The sequence below is a fragment of the Nerophis lumbriciformis genome, linkage group LG27 (genome assembly GCF_033978685.3).
Source record: "Nerophis lumbriciformis linkage group LG27, RoL_Nlum_v2.1, whole genome shotgun sequence".
Classification (NCBI taxonomy): domain Eukaryota; kingdom Metazoa; phylum Chordata; class Actinopteri; order Syngnathiformes; family Syngnathidae; genus Nerophis; species Nerophis lumbriciformis.
The window spans coordinates 23,506,435-23,532,500 of record NC_084574.2 but is presented as its reverse complement, the minus strand read 5'-3'; the positions used below and the strand labels follow the sequence as shown (position 1 = coordinate 23,532,500).

The window sequence follows — 26,066 nt, the reverse complement described above, 5'->3', positions numbered from 1 at the left end:
TAGGCTCAACAACGATACTGGATGGGCGATATAGCCTAAAATCTTTATCACAATATACAAACCCCGTTTCCATATGAGTTGGGAAATTGTGTTAGATGTAAATATAAACGGAATACAATGATTTGCAAATCATTTTCAACCCATATTCAGTTGAATATGCTACAAAGACAAGATATTTGATGTTCAAACTGATAAACATTTTTTTTTGTTGCAAATAATCATTAACTTTAGAATTTGATGCCAGCAACACGTGACAAAGAAGTGTTGGCAATAAATACTGATAAAGTCGAGGAATGCTCATCAAACACTTATTTGGAACATCCCACAGGTGTGCAGGCTAATTGGGAACAGGTGGGTGCCATGATTGTGTATAAAAACAGCATCCCAAAAAATGAGCAAATAGTCAAACAGTTTAAGAACAACGTTTCTCAAAGTGCAATTGCAAGAAATTTAGGGATTTCAACATCTACGGTCCATTATATCATCAAAAGGTTCAGAGAATCTGGAGAAATCACTCCACGTAAGCGGCATGGCCGGAAACCAACATTGAATGACCGTGACCTTCGATCCCTCAGACGGCACTGTACCAAAAACCGACATCAATCTCTAAAGGATATCACCACATGGGCTCAGGAACACTTCAGAAAACCACTGTCACTAAATACAGTTGGTCGCTACATCTGTAAGTGCAAGTTAAAGCTCTACTATGCAAAGCGAAAGCCATTTATCAACAACATCCAGAAACGCCGCCGGCTTCTCTGGGCCCGAGATCATCTAAGATGGACTCATGCAAAGTGGAAAAGTGTTCTGTGGTCTGACGAGTCCACATTTCAAATTGTTTTTGGAAATATTCGACATCGTGTCATCCCCGGACCAAAGGGGTAGCGAACCATCCAGACTGTTATCGACGCAAAGTTGAAAAGCCAGCATCTGTGATGGTATGGGGGTGCATTAGTGCCCAAGGCAAGATAAGGCGGGTCATCGAAACCAGGAAGCAAAAATCATAACAATCACGCACTCATGTCACATGACAACGAGGGAGTTGGAGACAGACGGACGCTTCAAGCTGACGACTCGAAAAAATAAAACATACCTAAAAAAGGGAAAGGGATTCTCCCCACGGATTGGATTTTTCTTTTAGTGATGAAGACGACGTGCAGCAGAAAACCCACAATAATGCCTGTCCTTGGCAATATTTAGACAAATGTATGCGTTTACAGAAAACAATGACCAAAACCTTAGTTTTTAGTTGTTTACTCTGTAAATCAAAATAAGAACTGCTCGAAACATCTAAGACGTGGAACACAAATTTTGGAACACACATTAAGGTGAGTTGAGATATTGAAAAGTTTTACTGCTCATAACCATTACCAACTGTTCCAAAATAACACACGTCATTATTATTTTTGTCAATATACAGATAGATGCTGCTTTTTTTACTGTAGGTAGAGACAATTAATACCATTACAGGGGTGGGCCAAAGAAAAGGTAAACTAAATAAATACATACAATGGGGTCTGGGGACCCCTAGAGGTAGTTGTAGGGTGTCCTCAGCTAATTAACAGATAGTTAATAGTATTGGACCCTTATTGGGTCCATTTGTACACTCTCGGTTACATTAACATTAATATTATATACATGTGGGCCCAAAAATTTAAATGCCATTAAATGTAGCAAGCTACTTTTGCCGTGTAGCTTGCTACAATTCTCCGGGGATAGCTTCCCCTGTAGCTTAGCTACATTTACCGTATTTTCCGCACTATAAGCCGCCCCGGGTTATTAGCCGCACCTTCAATGAATGGCATATTTCAAAACTTTGTCCACCTATAAGCCGCCCCGGGTTATAAGCCGCGCCTACGCTGCGCTAAAGGGAATGTCAAAAAAACAGTCAGATAGGTCAGTCAAACTTTAATAATATATTACAAACCAGCGTTCTAACAACTCTGTTCACCCCCAAAATGTAATGTGCAAATGTGCAATCACAAAAATAGTAACACTCAAATTAGTGCAGAGCAATAGTAACATCAATAACTCAACGTTGCTCGAACGTTAATGTCACACAACACACAAAATAAAGATTTAAAGCTCACTTTCTGAAATTATTCCTCATCCATAAATCCCTTGAATTCTTCTTCAGTGTCTGAATTAAAAAGTTGGGCGAATACGGCATCCAAAATGGCCGGCTCCGTCTCGTCGAAGTCATCAGAGTCAATGTCGCTGTTGTTGTCCAGCAGTTCCGTGAATCCTGCCTTCCGGAAAGCTCGGACCACAGTTGAGACCGATATATCCGCCCAGGCATTTACAATCCACTGGCAGATGTTGGCGTATGTCCTCCGGCGCTGTCTCCCTGTCTTAGTGGCGCAGGTCATCTTGTTGCTTCCTCTACCTACGCACCATTGATTCATTTATGTTCAATTCTCTCGCTGCTGCTCTATTTCCGTGTTCTACTGCGTGACTTATTGCCTTGAGTTTGAATTCTGCGTTGTACGCGTGTCTCTTAATAGGAGCCATTTTGTGGTCTTTACAGATGTAAACACACAAATGAAATGAAACGCAATATCCGGGGGCTTCTTCTTCTACGGTGGCGGGTGGTTGCTTACAGTAGAAGAAGAAGCGCTTCCTCTTCTATGGGGGCGGGTGCTTACCTTGGCGGTTGCTTACCATAGAAGAAGAAGCGCTTCCTCTTCTACGGGGAAAAAAGATGGCGGCTGTTTACCGTAGTTGCGAGACCTAAACTTTATGAAAATGAATATTAATATTAATCCATATATAAGGCGCACCGGGTTATAAGCCGCACTGTCAGCTTTTGAGAAAATTTGTGGTTTTTAGGCGCGGCTTATAGTGCGGAAAATACGGTAATCGAGAGTAACTTGTGGCTTAGCTTACATTTACCAGGTAGCTTGCGCATCACTGATTTTTTTTACATTTAAATGATAATAGAACCATTTCAAATCAGGTTACTAAGACATCTATTTCATGTTAAAATGATATTAAGCAAATATTCATTTGATTTTTGGACACTTTATATTCGTTTTTGGTGATACTACAAATTTAGGGATCGATCCAATACCAGATAGTTACAGGGGCAATAGTGGTGATACAAATGCTGATATCAAATAAATGCTTGAATCATTTCCTACGATAAGTTCTGATTTAAATCATTTGGTTTTTACGCTTAAAGCTCTCCTATGTCCAGGGACTTATTTCCTGAGGGTGTACACCAGGGGTGTCACACTCATTTTAGATCGGGGGCCACATGGAGAAAAATCTACTCCCAAGTGGGCCGGACTGGTAAAATCACGGCACGATAACTTAAAAATAAAGACAACTTCAGATTGTTGTCTTTGTTAAAAATTAGAACAAGCACATTCTGAAAATGTACAAATCATAATGTTGTTGTTTTTTGTTTTTTTAAATTACATGTTGCCGTTAACAGTATTCTACCTTTATTTGTCGTTATTTATATTTTCTGAATAAATGATGTGATAATGTTCGTCAGTCTACTCATTGGTATTAATTTTCAATCTATCAAGATAAAACAAATATATCAAAATCCAAATACAGGAAGTTATTTATGTAGTTTGCTCATTTTCCTCCACTGGTGCACTAACATCGTGTGGTTTATTTTATTTTTTTACATATGTAGCATCATCTACAAAGATACAAAGAATTGGTATTGCAACATCTAGTGGACACATTTAGAACTCTTTCATTTAAAAATTTCAGCTCATTTTTATACTTGGCAAAATAATCCCGCGGGCCGGATGAAACCTGTTCGCAGGCACGATCCGGCCCGCGGGCCGTACGTTTGACACCACTGGTGTAAACAATAACAAAAATAACAAGCGTTTTTGACAATAAAAAAGTTTGATATAAACACTGTAGTATAAACCTGATACCTGACCTGGTAAAGTTGGTATAGTTACTTCCTGTTTACATTTGAATCGATCTGCCCACCCCGATTTACATTTAAGAACTCTACTTAGCGGTGTGTAGTGTAGGATGTTTAGCTATTCACCGTTCTGCAGTGATGATACTTGTAAAATACATAAAGTAGTTTATTTAGTGCCATAGAGTGAGTGCCAATAGTGATTTAGCAGCAGCTTCACACTGTGGAGGCACATTAGCTGCGAGCGAGCTAGCGAGGACTTGTTCTTGTTGCTGACAAATTTGCAGGACTCAACTAGAATGTAGATAGTATAAAAAAAATTATATCGTCAGCCAAATTTATATCCAAGATATTGTATATTGTCTATATTGTCAACCCTACTACTAGATTTGTGTCCTGGGCATGACGTTAAAGTGCATCCGGCAGTGGAGGCTCCTCTATGGGGGTCTTGGGGCAGTAGGAGGTTAACCCCTTTACTACTGTTACCCCAGGTGGCCCTTGGCAAAGGCCTAGTACCTGACTGCCCCCTACCCAGGGATACGGTGAAGACCTCAACGGCGGAGCAGGCGGAAGACGGTAGATTTAAAAACCACCACAACGGCTGCAATGGTGGCAGAAGGCTGCAGCAGAAAAGGGTCCTCAGTCGTCTTGGACTCCATGCCACTGGACGCTGACCCGATTCTGTCAAGGATCGTGTGGTGACTGTCTGTGCACCAGTCTCCCCACGTAAAACAAAGTCACGCACAGGCATCCTCCATAAAGGGATACACCCCTACCAGGAGGATCGTCATACTCGTTCGAGCGACCGCCGATGATGACTCCTAGATTTATATTACAGTTTTATAAATTATATCAGATGGGTCAAATTGAAGTAAAGCTTCCAAAAAGGTAGTTTTACAAAGCATTTTTAAAATGGGTGTAATCATATAATGCATATTCAAACTCGGGCTGTCAAAATTAACGAGTTACCTCTTGTGATTAATTAAAAAAAAATACTGTGTTAATCATGTACACACTTATATTAGTCATGCAATTTATTTTGACTGTACAAGCTCTTTTACCTTAACCGCTATGCGCTCAGTGGACAGATCAATGCATATGTCAGTGCAAAAATGATTGAGGAGACTCCCACTGGTGTGCTCACTGGCACATTTCACTTCAAAATACAGTCTGAAAGAAATTTGGATAAATCTGTTTGCAATTTTGGTGCTAATAAATGACATGCATCAGAGTCAAATGTTTAAAAATGTTCCTGGATGACATTCTGACAATGAAATTGCATTTATGTACAAATGTTGGGGTTTATTCTTAAGCTAATTTCAATAACGCAGGCAATTAATCACTTTTCATTAATCATTGTTAATCCAAATACCAAAATCTGAATAATGCGGCTGAGATAGGCTCCAGCACCCCCACGTCCCCTAAAGGGACAAGCGGTAGAAAATGGATGGATGGATGGAATAATCTATTTTTTTTTTTTAATCAATCATTTGACAGCCCTTGTTATAATGCTTTTCCCATAAATACTGAATCAATCTATGCAGGTTGAAATACAATAAACATGACCATCCTAAACCACTAGATGGAACCATAAAGAAACCACAATAGGTTTCAAAACATCTGTAAGGCGCCCAAAAGGTGCCAAGATTCTTGAGCCTGAAAACCACTATCTGCATGCATATGGCCTCTCTGCGCACATATCCATCCATCCATTCATTTTCTACCGCTTGTCCCTTTCAGGGTCGCAGGGGGTGCTGGAGCCTATCCCAGCTGCATTCGGGCGGAAGGCGGGGTACACCCTGGACAAGTTGCCACCTCATCACAGGGCCAACACAGATAGACAGACAAAATTCACACTCACAATCACACACTAGGGCAGTGGTTCTTAACCTTGTTGGAGGTACCAAACTCCATCAGTTTCATATGCGCATTTACCGAACCCTTCTTTAGTGAAAAATAAACTTTTTTTTTTTTTTTCAAATTTAAGACAAAGTTATATGTTTTTGGTAACACTTTAGTATGGGGAACATATTCTAAGTAACACAGACTTAATTTAGAGTTTTTTGGACTCTAGGGGAACAAATTCTAAGTAACAAAGACTTAATTTAGAGTTATTTGGTTAGGGTTAGGGTTAGGGTTAGGGTTAGAGGGTTAGGGTTATAATAAGGCCATGCCGAATAAGGCATTAATAAGTACTTAATAATGACTAGTTAAGAGCCAATATGTTACTAATTCGAATGTTAATAAGCAACTAATTAATGGTGAATATGTTCCCCATACTAAAGTCTTACCATGTTTTTTTACTGGTGCACAAAATGAACCGTGCATGAACATCACCTTGTTCAAACAAAACCAACTCACAACAAAATATACACACCTGCAAATCAGTCTGACTTCTGCTGTTGCCATATCCGTAATACGTCGATAGGGAGAAGTTTTTATTTACACGATGAGTCGGGTGTGTCTTGACCTCCGCCGAACCCCTGAGCCCGACTCACCGAACCCCTAGGGTTCGATCGAACCCAAGTTAAGAACCACTGCACTAGGGCCAATTTAGTGTTTCCAATCAACCTATCCCAGGTGCATGTCTTTGGAGGTGGGAGGAAGCCGGAGTACCCGGAGGGAACCCACACAGTCACGGGGAGAACATGCAAACTCCACACAGAAAGATCCCGAGCCCGGGATTGAACTCAGGACCTTCATATTGTGAGGCAATACCACCGTGCTGCCCTCTGCGCACATATGGAATACGTTTATTTTTCTTTCTCAATGAGTGTGACGTTCCACCCTTCTGGCACTTTAAACGTCTGCTCTCTCCTGGTCACAGCCAATTTGAGGCAACCTGTTGTGTGTGCCTTCTGAAAAAGATTAGTCTTTTGATAAAATGAGCTGATATTAGTGTATTTTATCATTTAATATCTATTTCTCACCGTGACAGTGTGGGCTCTAGCTTCCTCCCACCTACAAAGACATGCCCCCGGGGATAGGTTGATTGGCAACACTAAATTGGCCCTAGTGTGTGAGTGTTGTCTGTCTATCTATCTGTGTTGGCCCTGCGATGAGGTGGTGACTTGTCGAGGGTGTACCCCGCCTTCTGCCCGAATGCAGCTGGGATAGGCTCCATCCCCCCGCGACCCAGAAAGGGACAAGCGGTAGAAAATGGATGGATGGATGGATGGGTTTTACACTACAACCTATTAAATGATGACATTACCATTTATTATGATGTCATGTGAACATGTCCAACATCTACTTTTAAGAATTGAACATGATTTTCCTGGACATATGCTCCCCAGGTTACGGTAATTGTGACGTTACATTATATAAACCTATTTTATATGACAAAACCTAGCTAATTTACCATAGCTCTATTGCAGTGGTTCTTAACCTTGTTGGAGGTACCGAACCCCACCAGTTTCATATGTGCATTCACCGAACCCAAACCGCAATCATAAAATGATGTTATTATATTAAATAAATACTAATAAAGGTATATTTTACAAACAGAAAGTTACAGGAATGTACACATGATCCCATGTTTACATCTCATTGTGCAACATGTGAATGTTTTAGTGGAAACTAAATGCGATATCTGAAAGGGGTACACATTATTTCCAAAGCAGAACCCCCCACCCAGACACATAATACTAGTACTAGTACACAGCTCATGAAAAACAATATGTTATAGTCATTGTAAGTGGGCCAAAACACTTCTATTAGAAAATAATCTCATGGAAATGACTGCTGTCATTTGACTACAATAATAAAACATTGAACTTGTTATTTAGTCAGGTTTGGGACAGGTGTGCTCCAGGTCTGACGTCGCTCACATGTGCTCCACTGAATGCTCAAGGAGTTTTTGCGTTTGCTCACACATATGGAAAATTAGAGGGAACATTGTTTGGGTGTATCCATAATACGCCGACAGGGAGAAGTTTTTATTTACATGATGAGTCGGGCGTGTCTTGACCTCCGCGCCGGAGGCTCTGCCGAACCCCTGAGGCTGACTCACCGAACCCCTAGGGTTCGATCGAACCCAGGTTAAGAACCACTGCCCTATTGTCATGTCATAGCTCACATTCATAAACCGGAAATGATGCAATAGTGCATACATCAGTAACCAAAGGAGAGAAGCCTTTACATATATCCATCCATCCATCCATTTTCTACCGCTTGTCCCTTTCGGGGCCGCGGGGGGGGGGGGGGGGGGGGGGGGGGGGGGTGCTGGAGCCTACAGATTGTTTGATAAACGTATAGCATGTTCTATATGTTATAGTTATTTGAATGACTCTTACCATAAATTGTTACGTTAACATACCAGGCACGTTCTCAGTTGGTTATTTATGCCTCATATAACGTACACTTATTCAGCCTATTGTTCACTATTCTTTATTTATTTTAAATTGCCTTTCAAATGTCTATTCTTGGTGTTGGGTTTTATCAAATACATTTCCCCAAAAAATGCGACTAATACTCCAGTGCGACTTATATGTTTTTTTCCTTCTTTATTATGCATTTTCGGCCGGTGCGACTTATACTCCGGTGCGACTTATACTCCGAAAAATACGGTAAACGCTTGGGGAGGATGAGTAAAAAAATGCAATCTAGACTGGGCTCCTAAGGTGGCCAAGTCTGGAGTGGGAAAAAAACTCCATAGCAAAGCACATATACATATTACAACGTACAACTCGAGACTAGCAACAGAGGGGAGGGAGTGGGGGCTACGGTGGCATGCTGCAGCACTTCAGGCGCTGCCCAGCCGTCCATCACCCCTTATTCATAATTATATATAACAGATTTATAATATAATATATAACATATTAACAGTGTTGGGACTAACGCGTTACAAAGTAACGCGTTACTGTAACGCCGTTACTATCGGCGGTAACTAGTAATCTAACGCGTTATTTTTTATATTCAGTAACTCCGTTACCGTTACTACATGATGCGTTACTGCGTTATTTTGCGTTATTTTTTATGTAGTATCGGCTAGAAACTGAGAAGATCTGAGTGTCGCTGCTGAAGAGGCGACGAAAAAGAGGCGCGCCGCGCGCTGTCTGTGTGTACGTGTGTGTGTGTGAGTGTGTGTGTGGGGGAGGGGGCGTGTCTGTGTCTACTATCAAGACGTCATGGCGAACCCCGAAGCCGAGTTTCTTAAAATGGAGATATTTTCAGTACGTTTCTTTTATCGACCACAAAGAAAAGAACATTTTAGCTGAATGTAAGTTTCAAATATGCTGAAACAGCGACAAAAACAACATGCTTCGACGAAGCTAGTAAAGAGACACACTCACCTCCACCTCCAACAGCGGCTGGATTTTAACGAGGCACTGCACACGTGAAGGTACACACACTCTGTCAATTCTCTTATATACTCTTTCATTTTAAACTTTTAGAGTGTTTGATTATCACATCACTCTAAATGTTTAGACTATAAAGTTCACAAACCTAAAGAGGGATACTAGTGGGCCAGGCTAATATTTCCTTTTCTCTAAACTAAGTGGGGAAATGTGTAGAGTGTTCTGGGCTTCAGACATGATTTTATTTCAGAATTCCTTGAGAAAACGCCTGGTTAGGCTTTATGTATGTAGTGTGTGCCTTTCTTGTTTTACAGCTATGTTGTTATTATGCTGTTTGTTACTTATGTATGTTAAGTTGCAGCTATTTAAAATAGTTTTGTCAATTTGTTCTGGTCTGAAACAAATTGGCCCTTTAAAACATATCTTTGTCTTTGTGTGTTGTATGTAGAGCACATTGCTTAGCAGAGTTCAATGATGCAAATGCATGTCAAGTTGAACAACAGATTGTATTATTCTCCAGTGCAATAACAGTACTAAAATGAAGGCTAAAAGGGCATTAAATGGGGCCTTAAAAAAATTAAAAAATATATATATATAAGTAACTAAATAGTTACTTTTCACAGTAACGCATTACTTTTTGGTTTAAGTAACTGAGTTAGTAACTGAGTTACTTTTGAAATAAAGTAACTAGTAACTGTAACTAGTTACTGGTTTTCAGTAACTAACCCAACACTGCATATTAACAATATAATAATACATAATAATTAAAGATTAATAAATAATTAATTTATAAACTAATCATAGCCCCCGAATCATAATCGAATTCTGAGTTGCCGATAGATTCCAACCTCTGATGCTGAATAGCAACAAAAAAACAACTGGGGAAAAACTGCACCTCAAAATGTTCAATATTTATTGAAGTGAATTTTTTGCAAACAGAGATTGAGAGTTAATTTAATTTGTATTGTTTGTTTGAAGAACATTTTGAAAATCAAGACTACATTTCCTGCAATTGGGTGCATTTCTACACTATATTTTACCTATAGATGTATTCTCATCTACCACCCTCTTTTGGCTGTTTTTGACATTTACATCTATTGCAGGGGTGTCAAACTAATTTTAGGTCAGGGGCCGCATGGAGGAAAATCTGTGCACACGCGGGCCGGACTATTAAAATCATAGCATTAAAACTAAAATATAAAGACAACTTCAGATTGTTTTCTGTCTTACTTTGGCCAAAAATAGAACAAACACATTCTGAAAACATTACAATAAAACTATAAAAAAAATTACCGGCAGCAGTAAAGTTTAGATCCTTGAAGGAAAGAAGAAAGTGAATGAATGTTTATAACTGAATACTTTACATACATAAATGTGTTTTCTTTTGTGTTATTTTTTTTAATGAATTAAGTAACGTTTATGACAACCTTTTTGCAAAACACAATATAGGCTCCAGCACCCCTCATTATGCATTATGCATTAACAGGATAATGCATATATTTATCATTTGTTTTCACAACGGTTACAAAAAAGTGGGACCCCAAAAATGTACTGTGGCACCCCATTTTTATGACTTGATGGGGTCGCTGGGACCCCATTTTGAAAATTTCTAGCACCAACACTGATGGAGTATTGGTGTGTGCAAAACAGCAGCAGGCGGCTGTGGCCTGCGGGCCGGTTCTAATACTAATCAAATATCATCCCGGAGGTTCTAATACTAATCAAATATCATCATTTGCGGGCCAGTTCTGGCCAAAGACATAATAGTCTTTGGCCAGAACATACTTGTAAGTTGTTGACATTGCCAAACATATTTTGTGATTGTGTGTTACAAAGACAGCAATTTTCAAAAAGAATACGTAAACTTTACACACATTAACACATGCACACCCATTAGCTTTGTGTGTGCCTGTGGTCAGTTAATAATATCAATTTAGCAAAGTTTAGCTACTAAACATTAACCATGACGACCAATTGTTAGATACTCCTCTTGCACTGCTTTCGTGTATGTGCACGTGTGTGTGTGTGTGTGTGTGTGTGTGTGTGTGTGTGTGTGTGTGTGTGTGTGTGTGTGTGTGTGTGTGTGTGTGTGTGTGTGTGTGTACTAAACAGTGGTAATAGAAAATCTCATTGTCTGATTTTTAAAGAATATATTTACACGTTAAGGTGGAAAATAAGTATTTGGTCAATAACAAAAGTTCATTTCAAGACTTTATTATGTACCCTTTGTTGGCAATGATAGAGGTCAAATGTTTTTTTACACACTGTTGTTGGTATTTTGGCCCATTCCTCCATGCATATCTCCTCTGGAGCAGTGATGTTTTGGGACTTTTGGACTTTCAACTCCCTCCAAAGATTTTCTATGGGGTTGAGAGCTGGAGACTGGCTAGGCCACTCGAGGAACTTGAAATGCTTCTTACGAAGCCACTCCTTCGTTGCCCGGGTGGTATGTTTGGGATCATTGTCATGCTGAATGACCCAGCCACGTTTCATCTTCAATGCCCTTGCTGATGGAAGGAGGTTTTCACTCAAAATCTCACGATTCATTCTTTCCTTAACACAGATCAGTCGTCCAGGTCCCTTTGCAGAAAAAAAGCCCCAAAACGTGATGTTTCCACCCCCATGCTTCACAGTAGGTATGGTGTGCTTTGGATGCAACTCAGCATTCCTTCTCCTCCAAACACGACAAGTTGAGTTTTTACCAAAAAGTTCTACTTTGGTTTTATCGGACCATATGACATTCTTCCAATTCTATTCTGGATCATCCAAAAGCTCTCTAGCAAACTTCAGATGGGTCTGGAATAGGGCTGCAACTAACAACTAATTTGATAATCGATTAATCTGTCGATTATTACTTTGATTAATCGATTAATAATCCTATAAAAGAGACAAACTACATTTCTATCCTTTCTAGTATTTTATTGAAAAAAAAACAGCATGCTGGCACCATACTTATTTTGATTATTGTTTCTCAGCTGTTTGTAAATGTTGCAGATTATAAATAAAGGTTTATAAAAAAATAATAAAAAAAATAAAAAAATAAAGTAGCCTCTGCGCATGCACATAGCATAGATCCAACGAATCAATGACTAAATTAATCGCCAACTATTGTTATAATCGATTTAATCGATTAGCTGTTGCAGCCCTAGACTGGACATTTATTTTTTGTTTTAATATATTTTCTGTAGGAGGACAAACGTGACACAAACCTTCCTAATTGTTAGAAATCCCACTGTTTATATTAAACATGCTTCACTGATGAGAGTATTTGGCAAACATGTTTTGTCCTACTAATTTCAGCGATCCTTGAACTCATCGTAGTTTGTTTACATGTACAACTTTCTCCGATGCTGCCACAGAAAGACGTGTTTTATGTCACTCCTTCTTTGTCTCATTTTGTCAACCAAACGTTTTATGCTGTGCGTGAATGCACGAAGGTGAGCTTTGTTGAATTTATTGATTTGCTGGAGTGCTAATTAGGCATATTTGGTCAATCCATGACTGCAAGCTAATCAATGCTAACATGCTACTTAGGCTAGCTGTATGTACATATTGCGTCATTATGTCTCATTTGTCGGTATATTTGAGCTCATTTAATTTCCTTTACTTATGTCCTCTGTGTATTTAATTTATATTTGCATGTCTCATATGTAATATTGGCTGCATTTCTGTGTTGTTTGTGTGACATGTTGTTCCAGACCACAGCAAACGTTACCTTGCAACGCTTGCAAAGATTGTAATAAATCCATTAGAAGAAGACAGCGTTTCCTTAAACTTGAATACCCATACAGTATCTATACCTTTGGCCATTCTGAGCCGGTAATTTCAAGAAGTTATTGCATCCTGTGAGAAGCCCCTATTTTACTAATGATTTCCAATGTTGCAAAAATGTGTAGAATAAATACAACATTTCTGTCAACGAAGATTTGTGTCAGCATTTGATAGTAGGCTATTATAGCTAATATAGACACTTACATCATGTGTTAGATGGATAGATAGTACTTTATTGTTTCCTTCAGGAGAGTTCCCTCAGGAAAATTTAAATGTTGCCGTCATTATAACACTTATATAAGGCTTTTAATTATTTGCGGCTCCAGACAGATTTTTTTTGTATATTTGGTCCAATATGGCTTTTTTAACATTTTGGGTTGCCGACCCCTGGTATAGCCTTTGATACGTTGGTGCCAGCTCTCTGCAGGTCATTCACTAGGTCCCCCTGTGTGATTCTGGGATTTTTGCTCACCGTTCTTGTGATAATTTTGACCCCATGGGGTGAGATCTTGCGTGGAGCCCCAGATCAAAGGAGATTATCAGTGGTCTTGTATGTCTTCCATTTTCTAATAATTGCTCCCACAGTTGATTTCTTCACACCAAGCTGCTTACCTATTGCAGATTCAGTCTTCCCAGTCTGGTGCAGGTCTACAATTTTGTTTTTGGTGTTCTTTGATAGCTCTTTGGTCTTTGCCATAGTGAAGTTTGGAGTGTGACTGTTTGAGGTTGTGGACAGGTGTCTTTTATACAGATAACAAGTTCAAACAGGTGCCATTAATACAGGTAACAAGTGGAGGACAGAGGAGCCTCTTAAAGAAGAAGTTACAGGTCTGTGAAAGCCAGAAATCTTGCTTGTTTGTTGGTAACCAAATACATAAATTACAGAGGAATTGACCAATTAATTAATTAAAAAACCTACAATGTGATTTCCCGGATTCTTTTTCCCCATTCTGTCTCTAATAGTGGAAGTGAACCTATGATGAAAAAACCTGTTCGCGGGCCTGATCCGCGAACAGGTTTTTTCCAGCCCGTGGGATGAGTTTGCTAAGTATAAAAATTAGCTAATATTATTGAATGAAAGAAACTGCTGTTCTGTATGTGTCCACTAGATGTTGCAATAGCAATTCTTTGTATCTTTGAAGATTATGCTACATATGTAAAAAAAATCAAATAAACCACATGATGTTGTGCACCAGTTTAGGAAAATTATCAAACTACATAAATAACATCCTGTAATCTGATTTTGATATCATTTTTTTTATCTTGATAGATTGAAAATTAACACCAATAATGAACGTGGCGCAGTTGTGAGAGTGGCTGTGCCAGCAACCTGAGGGTTCCTGGTTCAATCCCCACCTTCTACCAACCTAGTCACGTCCGTTGTGTCCTTGAGCAAGACACTTTACCCTTGCTCCTGATGGGTCGTGGTTAGCGCCTTGCATGGCAGCTCCTGCCATCAGTGTGTGAATGTGTGTGTGAATGGGTGAATGTGGAAATAGTGTCAAAGCGCTTTGAGTACCTTGAGGGGAGAAAAGCGCCATACAAGTATAACCCATTTACCATTATCACATAATGTATTCAGAAAGTATAAATAACGACAAATAAAGATAGAATACTATTAGCCACAACATGTAAGTGTAAAAAAACCCAACAACATTATGATTTGTACATTTTCAGAATGTGCTTGTTCTATTTTTAAACAAAGAAAACAATCTGAAGTTGTCTTTATTTTTAAGTTATTGTGCCGTGATTTTACCAGTCCGGCCCATTTGGCAGTAGATTTTTCTCCATGTGGCCCCCGGATCTAAAACAAGTTTGACACCCCTGACTTAAAGTGTTAAGTGTTGTTCGTGCATGTACAAACCCTGTTTCCATATGAGTTGAGAAATTGTGTTAGATGTAAATATAAACTGAATACAATGATTTGCAAATCATTTTCAACCCATATTCAGTTGAATATGCTACAAAGACAACATATTTGATGATCAAACTGATAAAAAAAATTGTTTTTGCAAATAATCATTAACTTTGGAATTTGATGTCAGCAACACGTAACAAAAAGTTGGAAAAGGTGGCAATAAATACTGATAAAGTTGAGGAATGCTCATTAAACACTTATTTGGAACATCCCACAGGTGAACAGACAAATTGAGAACAGGTGGGTGCCATGATTGGGTATAAAAGTAGATTCCATGAAATGCTCAGTCATTCACAAACAAGGATGGGGCGAGGGTCACCACTTTGTCAACAAATGCGTGAGCAAATTGTTGAACAGTTTAAGAAAAACCTTTCTCAACCAGCTATTGCAAGGAATTTAGGGATTTCACCATGTACGGTCCGTAATATCATCAAAGGGTTCAGAGAATCTGGAGAAATCACTGCACGTAAGCAGCTAAGCCCGTGACCTTCGATCCCTCAGGCTGTACTGCATCAACAAGCGACATCAGTGTGTAAAGGATATCACCACATGGGCTCAGGAACACTTCAGAAACCCACTGTCGGTAACTACAGTTGGCCGCTACATCTGTAAGTGCAAGTTAAAACTCTCCTATGCAAGGCGAAAACCGTTTATCAACAACACCCAGACATGCCGTCGGCTTTGCTGGGCCTGAGCTCATCTAAGATAGACTGATACAAAGTGGAAAAGTGTTCTGTGGTCTGACGAGTCCACATTTCAAATTGTTTTTGGAAACTGTGGACGTCGTGTCCTCCGGACCAAAGAGGAAAAGAACCATCCGGATTGTTATAGGCGCAAAGTTGAAAAGCCAGCATCTGTGATGGTATGGGGGTGTATTAGTGCCCAAGACATGGGTAACTTACACATCTGTGAAAGCGCCATTAATGCTGAAAGGTACATACAGGTTTTGGAGCAACATATGTTGCCATCCCAGCAACGTTACCATGGACGCCCCTGCTTATTTCAGCAAGACAATGCCAAGCCACGTGTTACATCAACGTGGCTTCTTAGTAAAAGAGTGCGGGTACTAGACTGGCCTGCCTCTAGTCCAGACCTGTCTCCCATTGAAAATGTGTGGCGCATTATGAAGCATAAAATACCCCAACAGAGACCCCGGACTGTTGAACAACTTAAGCTGTACATCAAGCAAGAATGGGAAAGAATTCCACCTGAGAAGCTTCAAAAATGTGCCTCCTCAGTTCCCAAACGTTTACTGAGTGTTGTTAAAAGGAAAGGCCATGTAACACAGTGGTGAACATGCCCTTTCCCAACTACTTTGGCACGTGTTGCAGCCATGAAATTCTAAGTTAATTAATAAGTTTATGAGTTTGAACATCAAATATCTTGTCTTTGTAGTGCATTCAATTGAATATGGGTTGAAAATGATTTTTAAATCATTGTATTCCGTTTATATTGACATCTAGCACAATTTCCCAACTCATATAGAAACGGGGTTTGTACACTGTAACTTTTGAAGAAGTTGTACTTATTATTTTAACAATTCAATGTAATGACTAAAGTAATCATAACAATATACAAACATATGCATTCAATCCGACAACATCACGTGTCAACATTTTATTCATTTTAACTAGTATTTATGGTTTAAAATGAACATTTTACTTGGTCGCAGAACCTGACTGTCGGCTATGCGCGCTGATAACGTTGGGCTGGTATGACGTCATATGCGGATATGGTTCCTGACCGAACCTTAAATTGTTGAATATATTCTGACATCAAATCGAAGAAAAGTAAATATTACCTGTGCCAAATAAACAATTTATATTTAATTATCAAACAGTTTTAACCAGTATTAGTATTAGACCAATGCCGAAATAAAAGCACAACAATGCCAAATTGAATGATCCTCAAGTGACACGTTGTGCAACATTCGTAAAGTTTAGGGGTTGTAAAATGACGTAATGTTCATTGTAAAACTCACCTGTGTTTTAAGGCGGTCCTCGTTGTTTAGATTGGTATTCAGAGAAGACCACAAGAGCACCACGACAAAACAGGTCCCAATGACAAGCAAACTCCGCAAGATAAATCCCAATTTAAGTCTCATTTTACAAAGTCTTCCTAGTGCCGACACATGCAGGCAGCGAACAAGCCTTTCACGTTTGTTTGATGACCATTGTCACTACCGGAAAACACCATCTCATCTGCGCATGTGCGTTGCAACGTCACTTCTTTTTCTTCTTCCTCTGCTTGTGTTGTTGAATGGCAGTTGGTAACAGCGTTTAGGTGCATTACCGCCACCTTCTGGAATGGAGTGACGAAAGTTAACCTCAGTATGACTATAAATTCTTTAAAATAACCTTGTTTCCCTCCAGGCAAAAAAAATATACATAAATGTCCATTTATGAAAGTAAGACCTACATTTCTAATTGGCTTTTTATTTTATTTTATTTTTTTATTATTAAATCAACATAGAAAAAACACAAGATACACTTTCAACTAGTGCATCAACCAAAAAAAACAAAAAACCTCCCCCATTCACACTCATCTACACCCACTCACACAAAAGGGGTTGTTTCTTTCTGCTACCAATATTCTGGTTCCCACAACATGGACAACAAGTCTGCAAGGGACACAGTCCCTGAAGCACACATAATTGTATGTGCTGCTGGTCCACTAACATTTTCATTAATTACTATTTTTTATGTAATTATTTTTATATTGTTTTAATTTGTTTTTTATCCAAGAAAATGTTTATTTATTTATCTTATTTTTTTATTTTTTTAATTTATTTAAAAAAAAAAAGGACCTTATCTTCACCAGACCAGGTTGTAAATGAAATTAGATTTGTTTAAAGGGTTTTTTAAAACCAGGTCCAGTCCAGTCAGCAACACACACCTTCATTCATGTACACTGAAAAAAAAATTAGGGAACACAACAGATTGCATATAATATATAAATAAAACTACATTTTCAAAAAAACAACAACATTTACGTACAGTCCAGATTATGTCCAGGTCACTCAAATTAAGGAACACAACAACAGATAGCATATAATCTATAAACATAATTACACTTTCAACATAAGCCTTTGAGGACTTCCCATCTTTTTTTTTAATGTTTTTTGGCATCATTATCGTTTTCAACCATGTAACTTTCTAAAGTTAAAAAATACTGAATAAGTGTTTTAAAGATTAATTGGCTTAATGGTTTACAATTATCAATCAAATCTTGGAGAATGATTAAGAGTACAAAAGCCCTTAAAGTGATATCTCGGTTAAAAACATTTAAAGTGATTTAGGTAGCCCTTTTTTGTCTCTCTTTTATTTGTATTTTTTTCATATTTTTTATTATTAGGTTAGATTAGATTAGTTTTTTTCAAAGGGGACCATGCAATTTCATAAAAAAACATGACTACACATGGCTAAAAAAGCCAGAATTAGCCAGAAGACTAGTTTCCATCTGTAGTCCCCTGGCCATGATGTAAAAAAAGGCAGTAAACTGATTTCTATTTATTAACATTTAATACCCTTTTGTGTGAAATATAGATGTATGTTTGAAATATAGATGTATGTTTGTTGTTCAATAAAAAAAACCCACAAAAAAAAAAACCTTGTTGCCCGAAAAAAATCTCAACACTATTTTATTTGACAGTTATAAATGGAGAGTAAGGTGTGTCTTTTAATGCAATCCAACAAAAAAAATGGATTTGAAAACAAAAATAGATTTGCAAACAGAAATAATCGATTTGAAAATGATAAAACAAAGCTTCCTTTAAAAAAATAATGGATCTGAAAAAAATACATGAACCAAAACTCTCATTTTATCTCAATCAAAAAAAAAGTTTGATAGTATTTTCTCAAGTTTTTTCTTTAAGTTAAGGTGGAATTATGTCTTTTTTTTAGCGTAGAGTAGACAATGCTTGTAAAAAAAATGTTTTAATAATATTTATTTATTTATTTTTGTACCCCGCCTTCCGCCCATATGCAGCTGGGATAGGCTCCAGCACCCCCGCGACATCATAAGGGACAAGCGGTAGAAAATGGATGGATGGATGCATTTGATAGGAAAACCATAATACAGGTACTGAGAAAACAGACACTTTTATTTTTTTTTGTGTTCCCCCCCCAAAAAAAATAAATAAATAAATAAATAAAACATTTAAAAAAATACAAAAATACAAACAAAAACATTTATTTTTTTAAAAACAAACAAATAAAATAAGAATAACACCCCGACCCCTCTCTCCCTCGTCCTACATTTCAGTCACAGTGGGTAGCAATGTACTGGCTTTCTCTTCACCACAAGCAGATAGAGAATCACACGAACTGACTAAAAGAAAAAAGAAGTAAAAAAAAAAAAAGAAGTCACAAACATACAGAAGTGTCACTGAATAAAAACAACAACAAGAAGAGTTGGGGTAAGTGGAAAGGTTCATTGTCAACAGTGAGTGTCACATTTATCCTATGGTGTCTTTAATTTAGCTATGTAACTAATCATACAGCCCCAGGTCAAGTCAAATTATTATGTTGTACCCCTCAGATTATATTTCATTTTCTCTAAATCTAAGAAAACATGAGGTCCTTAAGCCATAAGGGGGCCTTGGGGGCAAACTGTGATTTCCACTCCAATAAAATTCTTCTACGAGCTATTAATGATGCAAAGGCAATACTATCCCTAAAGGTCTGCTTACTTTTTTGATAGTTTGGTGGAATTCCAAAAATGGCCAATTCTGCAGAAGGCGTCAATTTAAAATGTAGTGCATTTGCAAGATGTTTAAAAATATTAATCCAGTAGGCTTTCAGACAGGGAAAGGACCAGAACCTGTGTGTGATGTTTGCAAATCTATCTATTGCATGAATGGCATTACTTGCAGGTGTGTTTTGATTCACATTAAGCCAAATGTATGATATTATAATTTATGTGGATCATTATAGTGATATACAGTATTATATTTACAATGATGTGTACATTATATTTCAATTTATTATAGCGATATAATACATGTACAATGATCTGTACATCACGTATATGTGCTTTGCTATCAAGTTTTTTTCCTCACCCCAAACTGCAAGGGCCCCCCAATAAGAGCCCAGTCTGAGATCGATTTTTTTTACTCATCCTCCCTGTGTCCACATTTAACCTTTAATATATAATATAACCCGGGAGCAATAGTGTCGCTGAACACAAGGCATAAAAAAGAATGACTGTGCATGTGAGCTGTGTGCTTGGTGTTTTTATGTATTTTATGTATTTTTATCTATTTATCTGAGTACCATGTTCTTATGTTTTTTGTATGTTATTATGAATTTGCACTAAATTAGTTTGCTTGCAATTTCATACAATGTACAATGACAATAAAGATACAGTATATTCTATTCTACTCTATTCTATTCTAACATTTAATATATATATATATATATATATATATATATATATATATATATATATATATATATATATATATATATATATATATATATATGCCTAAATAGCATGCAGTCATGCACTGACCAAATATGCCTGATTAGCACTCCAACGAGTCAAAAACATCAACAAAGCGCACCTTTGTGTATTCACGCACAGCATAAAAAGTTTGGTGGACAAAATGAGACAAAGAAGGAGTGGAAGATTTTACATCTAAACAAACTGTGGTGAGTTCAAGAACCGCCAAAATTAGTAGGACAAAAGGATGTTCACCAAACGCTCTCATCAGTGAAGCATACACACAAACATATCAAACAGTGGGTTTTCTAACAATTGGGAAGGTTTGTGTCATGTTTGTCTTCAAACAAAAAACATACTAAAACAAAAAATGTATTTTTAACTAGGGATGTCCGATAATGGCTTTTTGTCGATATTCGATATTCCGATATTGTCCAACTCTTTAATTACCGATACCGATATCAACCGATATCGATATCAACAGATATATGCAGTCGTGGAATTAACACATTATTATGCCTAATTTGGACAACCAGGTATGGTGAAGATAAGGTACTTATTAATAAAATAAGATAAATAAATTAAAAACATTTTCTTGAATAAAAAAGAAAGTAAAACAATATAAAAACAGTTACATATAAACTAGTAATTAATGAAAATGAGTAAAATTAACTGTTAAAGGTTAGTACTATTAGTGGACCAGCAGCACGCACAATCATGTGTGCTTACGGACTGTATCCCTTGCAGACTGTATTGATATATATTGATATATAATGTAGGAACCAGAATATTAATAACAGAAAGAAACAACCCTTTTGTGTGAATGAGTGTGAATGGGGGAAGGAGGTTTTTTGGGTTGGTGCACTAATTGTAAGTGTATCTTGTGTTTTTTATGCTGATTTAATAAAAAAAACAAAAAACTATACCGATAACAAAAAAAAACATACCGATAATTTCCGATATTACATTTTAACGCATTTATCGGCCGATAATATCGGCAGGCCGATATTATCGGACATCCCTATTTTTAACCCATCTTTTTCCATTTTCATTTTTTAAAAATGGTCCAAGGAGCCACCAGGGCGGCACTAAAGAGCACCTAATAATTTAGTGGCGGCTTGCCAAAACTAAATCAATGTATAGGAAAGGCGGCTAAAACTTCAGTGGATAGTACGTCCATACTACTATACAACCTGCACACTGACTAGCCTAAAATATTTCTATAGTATTGTTCCTTTAGAACAGGGGTGGCAAACGTACGGCCTGCTAAGTATAAAAATGAGCCGAAATTTTTGAATGAAAGAAGCTGCTGTTCTAAATGTGTCCACTAGATGTCGCGATAGCAATTATTTGTATCTTTGTAGATTATGCTGCATATGTAAAACAAATAAACCACCACATGATGTTAGTACATCAATCGAGGAAAATGAGCAAACTACATAAATAACATCCTGTAATTAGATTTTGATACTATTTTTGTATCTTAATAGATTGCAAATTAACACCAATGAGTTGACTGATGAACATTATCACATAATTTATTCAGAAAGTATAAATAACGACAAATAATGATAGAATAATATTAGCCGCAACATGTAAGTGTAAAAAAACAAAAACATTATGATTTGTACATTTTCAGAATGTGCTTGTTCTACTTTTAAATAAAGAAAACAATTGGAATTTGTCTTTATTTTTAAGTTATCGTGCCGTGATTTTACCAGTCCGGCCCACTTGGGAGTAGATTTTTCTCCATGTGCCCCCCCCCCCATCTAAAATGAGTTTGACACCCTTGCTTTAGCCTTTGTAAGATAGTAGTACTATCTTCTACTAGTTTTCTGCATACTTGACTGTAGTATTGTATAAAATACAGTAATTGACTGTAGAATGTATGAAGTAGGATCATTCCAATTCCCCAATAGTTTGTAAGCAGAACAATTATTGAGATTGCAAAGCCTATAGGCTGGATTTGAACAGGGTGGGGGAGAGAGAGGTTTATCATCCTAACTACTGCACTAATCTGTTCTTAAAGGATAGAGGCTTAGGAGACCTCAGGTTAGATTGGCCACAATTGTGTCATTAGAAAGAAGCAACCTAACAAATGTTCTTTTGCATTTGATATCTCATTTAATAACACTTTTTTTGGTGTGGTTTGTTGACCATTTGAACACTTGATAGAGTCGAGACAAGAGAAGAATCTTCATCAGCCTCCTTGCTACTCAGTTTCTTTTTGTAGGCGCCAGCATTACAATACTTGTTTTCCCCACTTTACATGTAAATAGCTTTGTTTTGTTTTTTTAAATTACTTTGCAGCTACAGATTTGTCAAGATGAAGGACCGACTCGCCCAGCTCAAGGAGGTAGGCAATATGTTGCTTCTATTTTATGGATGACCTGCTTGCTAGAAGCCTCCATGGGCCTTCTGCTGATTTACATTCAACAACTATTGATGTAGTAATTTACCATTTTCATTTTGAGGTGTCTTGTATGCAAGACAACATGGTTGTATGCAAATTAGCCTTGATCAATATGTATGTTTTATAAATTGCTTCTGCAATATCTCATTTCAGGGGCCGTAAATGTTAAAAAGCAGTGAATATATCACAATGTATTTGATATCTATTGTTCTGTTTGTTTTTTGTGTAAGTTACCTAAAGACAAAAAGTGACATTAAATTAATTAAACACGTTTTTAACTACTATTTAAGGGAGCATAAACAATTAGAATTATGAAGACACCTTAGGAGACACTTAGAAAGACAACAACAGTGGGAAGTGCATATTTCGGTCATGTCGTTTTATTACATTATAAAGCCAAATCTTTCAATGCAGCAGTGACATTCGAATACGACTAAACAAATGTATTTTACGTCTCAACATTTAAAGATCGTAAAGGAGGCACCATGAATTTTAGAAATGTGATATTGAAATAAGTTGTAGTGTTTTTCGAGATTTGACCAGGGGTTTTGTAATCTTTTTTTTTATTGAAAGAGCCATTGTGTTTCCGCTTGCTTCTCGGGCACAGGTGTCAAACTCAAGGCCCGGGGTCCAGATCTGACCCAACACTTATACATACAAAACCCAAAACCAGTGAAGTTGGCACGTTGTGTGAATCGTAAATAAAAACAGAATACAATGATTTGCAAATCCTTTTCAACTTATATTCAATTGAATAGACTGCAAAGACAAGATATTTAATGTTCCAACTGGAAAACGTTCTTATTTTTTTCAAATATTAGCTCATTTGGAATTTGATACCCGCAACATGTTTTAAAAAAGCTGGCACAAGTGGCAAAAAAGACTGAGAAAGTTGAGGAATGCTCATCAAACACAGGTGAACAGGCTAATTGGGAACAGGTGGGTATAAAAGCAGCTTCCATGAAATGCTCAGTCATTCACAAACAAGGATGAGGCGAGGGTCACCACTTTGTCAACAAATGCGTGAGCAAATTGTCCAACAGTTTAAGAACAACATTTCTCAACCAGCTATTGCAAGGAATTTAAGGATTTCACCATCTACGGTCCGTAATATCACCAAAAGGTTCAGAGAATCTGGAGAAATTACTGCACGTAAGCAGCAAGGCTGAAAACCAACATTGAATGCCCGTGACCTTCGATCCCTCAAGCGGCACTGCTTCAAAAAACGACATCAGTGTGTAAAGGATATCACCACATGGGCTCAGGAACACTTGCAACACAGTGGTAAACATGCCCTTGTGCCATTTTTTTTGCAACGTGTTGCTGCCATTAAATTCTAAGTGAATGATTATTTGCAAAAAAAAATTGTATCATTAAGTATCTTGACTTTGCAGTCTATTCAACTGAATATAAGTTGAAAAAGATTTGCAAATCATTGTATTTTGTTTTTATTTACAATTTACATAAAGTGCCAACTTCACTGGTTTTGGGTTTTGTATTTATGTGGCCGGCGGATGCCTGGAAATATAAACATGTAAAAAACATAAAAAACATGTATGTATGAAATCAGTTTCCTATATACAAACTTTTCTTTCGGAATTTGGCATATCCGATATATGGCGTTTTTTGCATCCAAAAAGTAGGGAATACTCCTTCTTTTCGCATGTGCACCACACATATAGCAGAATCGACTATTTTTTCACTGACAATAAATTAACTCCCTACATAAGTTCTTGTGAGTATCAAACTATACTAATATCTGACCATGCTCCCCTTTTATTGAAGCTGAATTTGCCTGAATCAAGGACAATTAGAAGAAATTGGAGGTTTAACTCTCTATTATTAGCAGATGAAAATTTTGTACTTTTTTTATCAGAACAAATCTCTCTATTTTTGGAAATAAACATGACCACAGATGTTTCAGTTGCGACTGTTTGGGAGGCCCTTAAGGCTTACTTAAGAGGGCAGATAATATCTTTCATGGCTAATAAGAGAAAGAACTCTGAAGCAAAACAACTAAGTCTGGACAAGCAAATAGCTGAAATTGATAAAATATATGCACAATTCCCATCTCCTGACTTATATAAAGAGCGTATGAAGCTTAAAGCAGAATATGACCTTATTTCATCATTTTTCATTGAAAACCTTCTGCTCAGGAATAGGAGTGTTCTGTATGAACATGGTGAGAAGGCAGGGGAAATTCTGTCCAGACAATTGAAGGGGGTAAGAGCTAAACAAATTATCAATGGGGTGCTTTCTCAGGATGGTAGGGTCACTACAGACCAACAGGAAATAAATAATATTTTTAAAGATTACTATTGTAAACTGTATGCATCCAACAGTCCCTCCAATCCCAATGCCATACAGGACTTCTTTAAGGATCTGCGTATCCCATCCTTGCCACCAGATCAGGTCTTAAATCTAGATAAGCCAGTAACACAACAAGAAATATCGGAGGCCATTAAGTCTCTGCAAACTAAAAAATCACCTGGTTTGGATGGTCTGCCGTGTGAATTTTATGTGAAATTCTCTACACAGTTAGCTCCTATTTTGGCAGCCATGTATTCAGAATCACTAGTAGCGGGATTTCTCCCAACCACCCTAAATCAGGCATGCATAACATTACTGGCAAAAAAGAGCAAGGACCCCTTAGACTGCGGATCCTATAGACCCATATCTTTGTTAAACACAGACTATAAAATATTGGCCAAAGTATTAGCTTACCGTTTGGAAAACATTTTACCCAGTTTAATATCCCCAGACCAGACAGGTTTTGTTAAGCATAGACGCTCCTTTTTTAATACCCGACGCCTGTTCAACATAATGTACACTCCTTGTCAAGCTGCTTCAGAATGTCTTCTCTCCATGGATGCAGAGAAGGCATTCGATAGAGTAGAATGGGACTACCTCTTTGAAACGCTGGCAAAATTCGGATTTGGGGAAACATTCATCACATGGATAAAACTGTTATATTCCAGCCCTTCTGCTATGATTCTGACTAATAATTTGTATTCAAGTCCTTTTGATTTACACCGTGGAACTCGCCAGGGATGCCCCCTCAGTCCCCTTCTTTTTGTCCTGGCTATCGAACCCCTAGCTTTAGCCATTAGATCTAATCACTCTATAATGGGCATACATAGAGGAAACATAGAACATAAATTGTCCCTTTATGCTGACGATCTTCTCCTTTATGTGTCCAACGCAGAATCTGCAATTCCATTAATTCTTAGCCTGTTACAACAGTTTGGTGAAATCTCCGGTTATAAATTGAATTTAAATAAAAGTGAGCTACTGCCCTTGAATATGGACGTCTCAATACTAGAAAACATTGGG

The 26,066-nt window shown here is 37.6% G+C and overlaps 2 protein-coding genes across 4 annotated transcripts in view; one reads left to right on the top strand and one right to left on the bottom strand.

The window, feature by feature from the left end:
- galnt7 (UDP-N-acetyl-alpha-D-galactosamine: polypeptide N-acetylgalactosaminyltransferase 7) overlaps positions 1 to 17,091 on the bottom strand; it is an 83,772-nt gene extending 66,681 nt beyond the window's left edge. For 2 of the 3 annotated variants that reach the window (XM_061988354.2, XM_061988353.2), the window contains exon 1: positions 16,860 to 17,091. In XM_061988354.2, the coding sequence (XP_061844338.1) occupies positions 16,860 to 16,982 (123 nt within the window). In that variant the 5' untranslated portion in view covers positions 16,983 to 17,091. The remainder of the gene's footprint in view (positions 1 to 16,859) is intronic. The other variant, XM_061988352.2, reaches the window with a different exon arrangement.
- Positions 17,092 to 22,363: 5,272 nt separating this feature from the next.
- Positions 22,364 to 26,066, top strand: part of stx3a (syntaxin 3a) — a 49,728-nt gene continuing 46,025 nt past the window's right edge. The window contains exon 1 of the mRNA XM_061988355.1: positions 22,364 to 22,676. Coding sequence (XP_061844339.1) covers positions 22,647 to 22,676 — 30 coding nt within the window. The 5' untranslated portion in view covers positions 22,364 to 22,646. The remainder of the gene's footprint in view (positions 22,677 to 26,066) is intronic.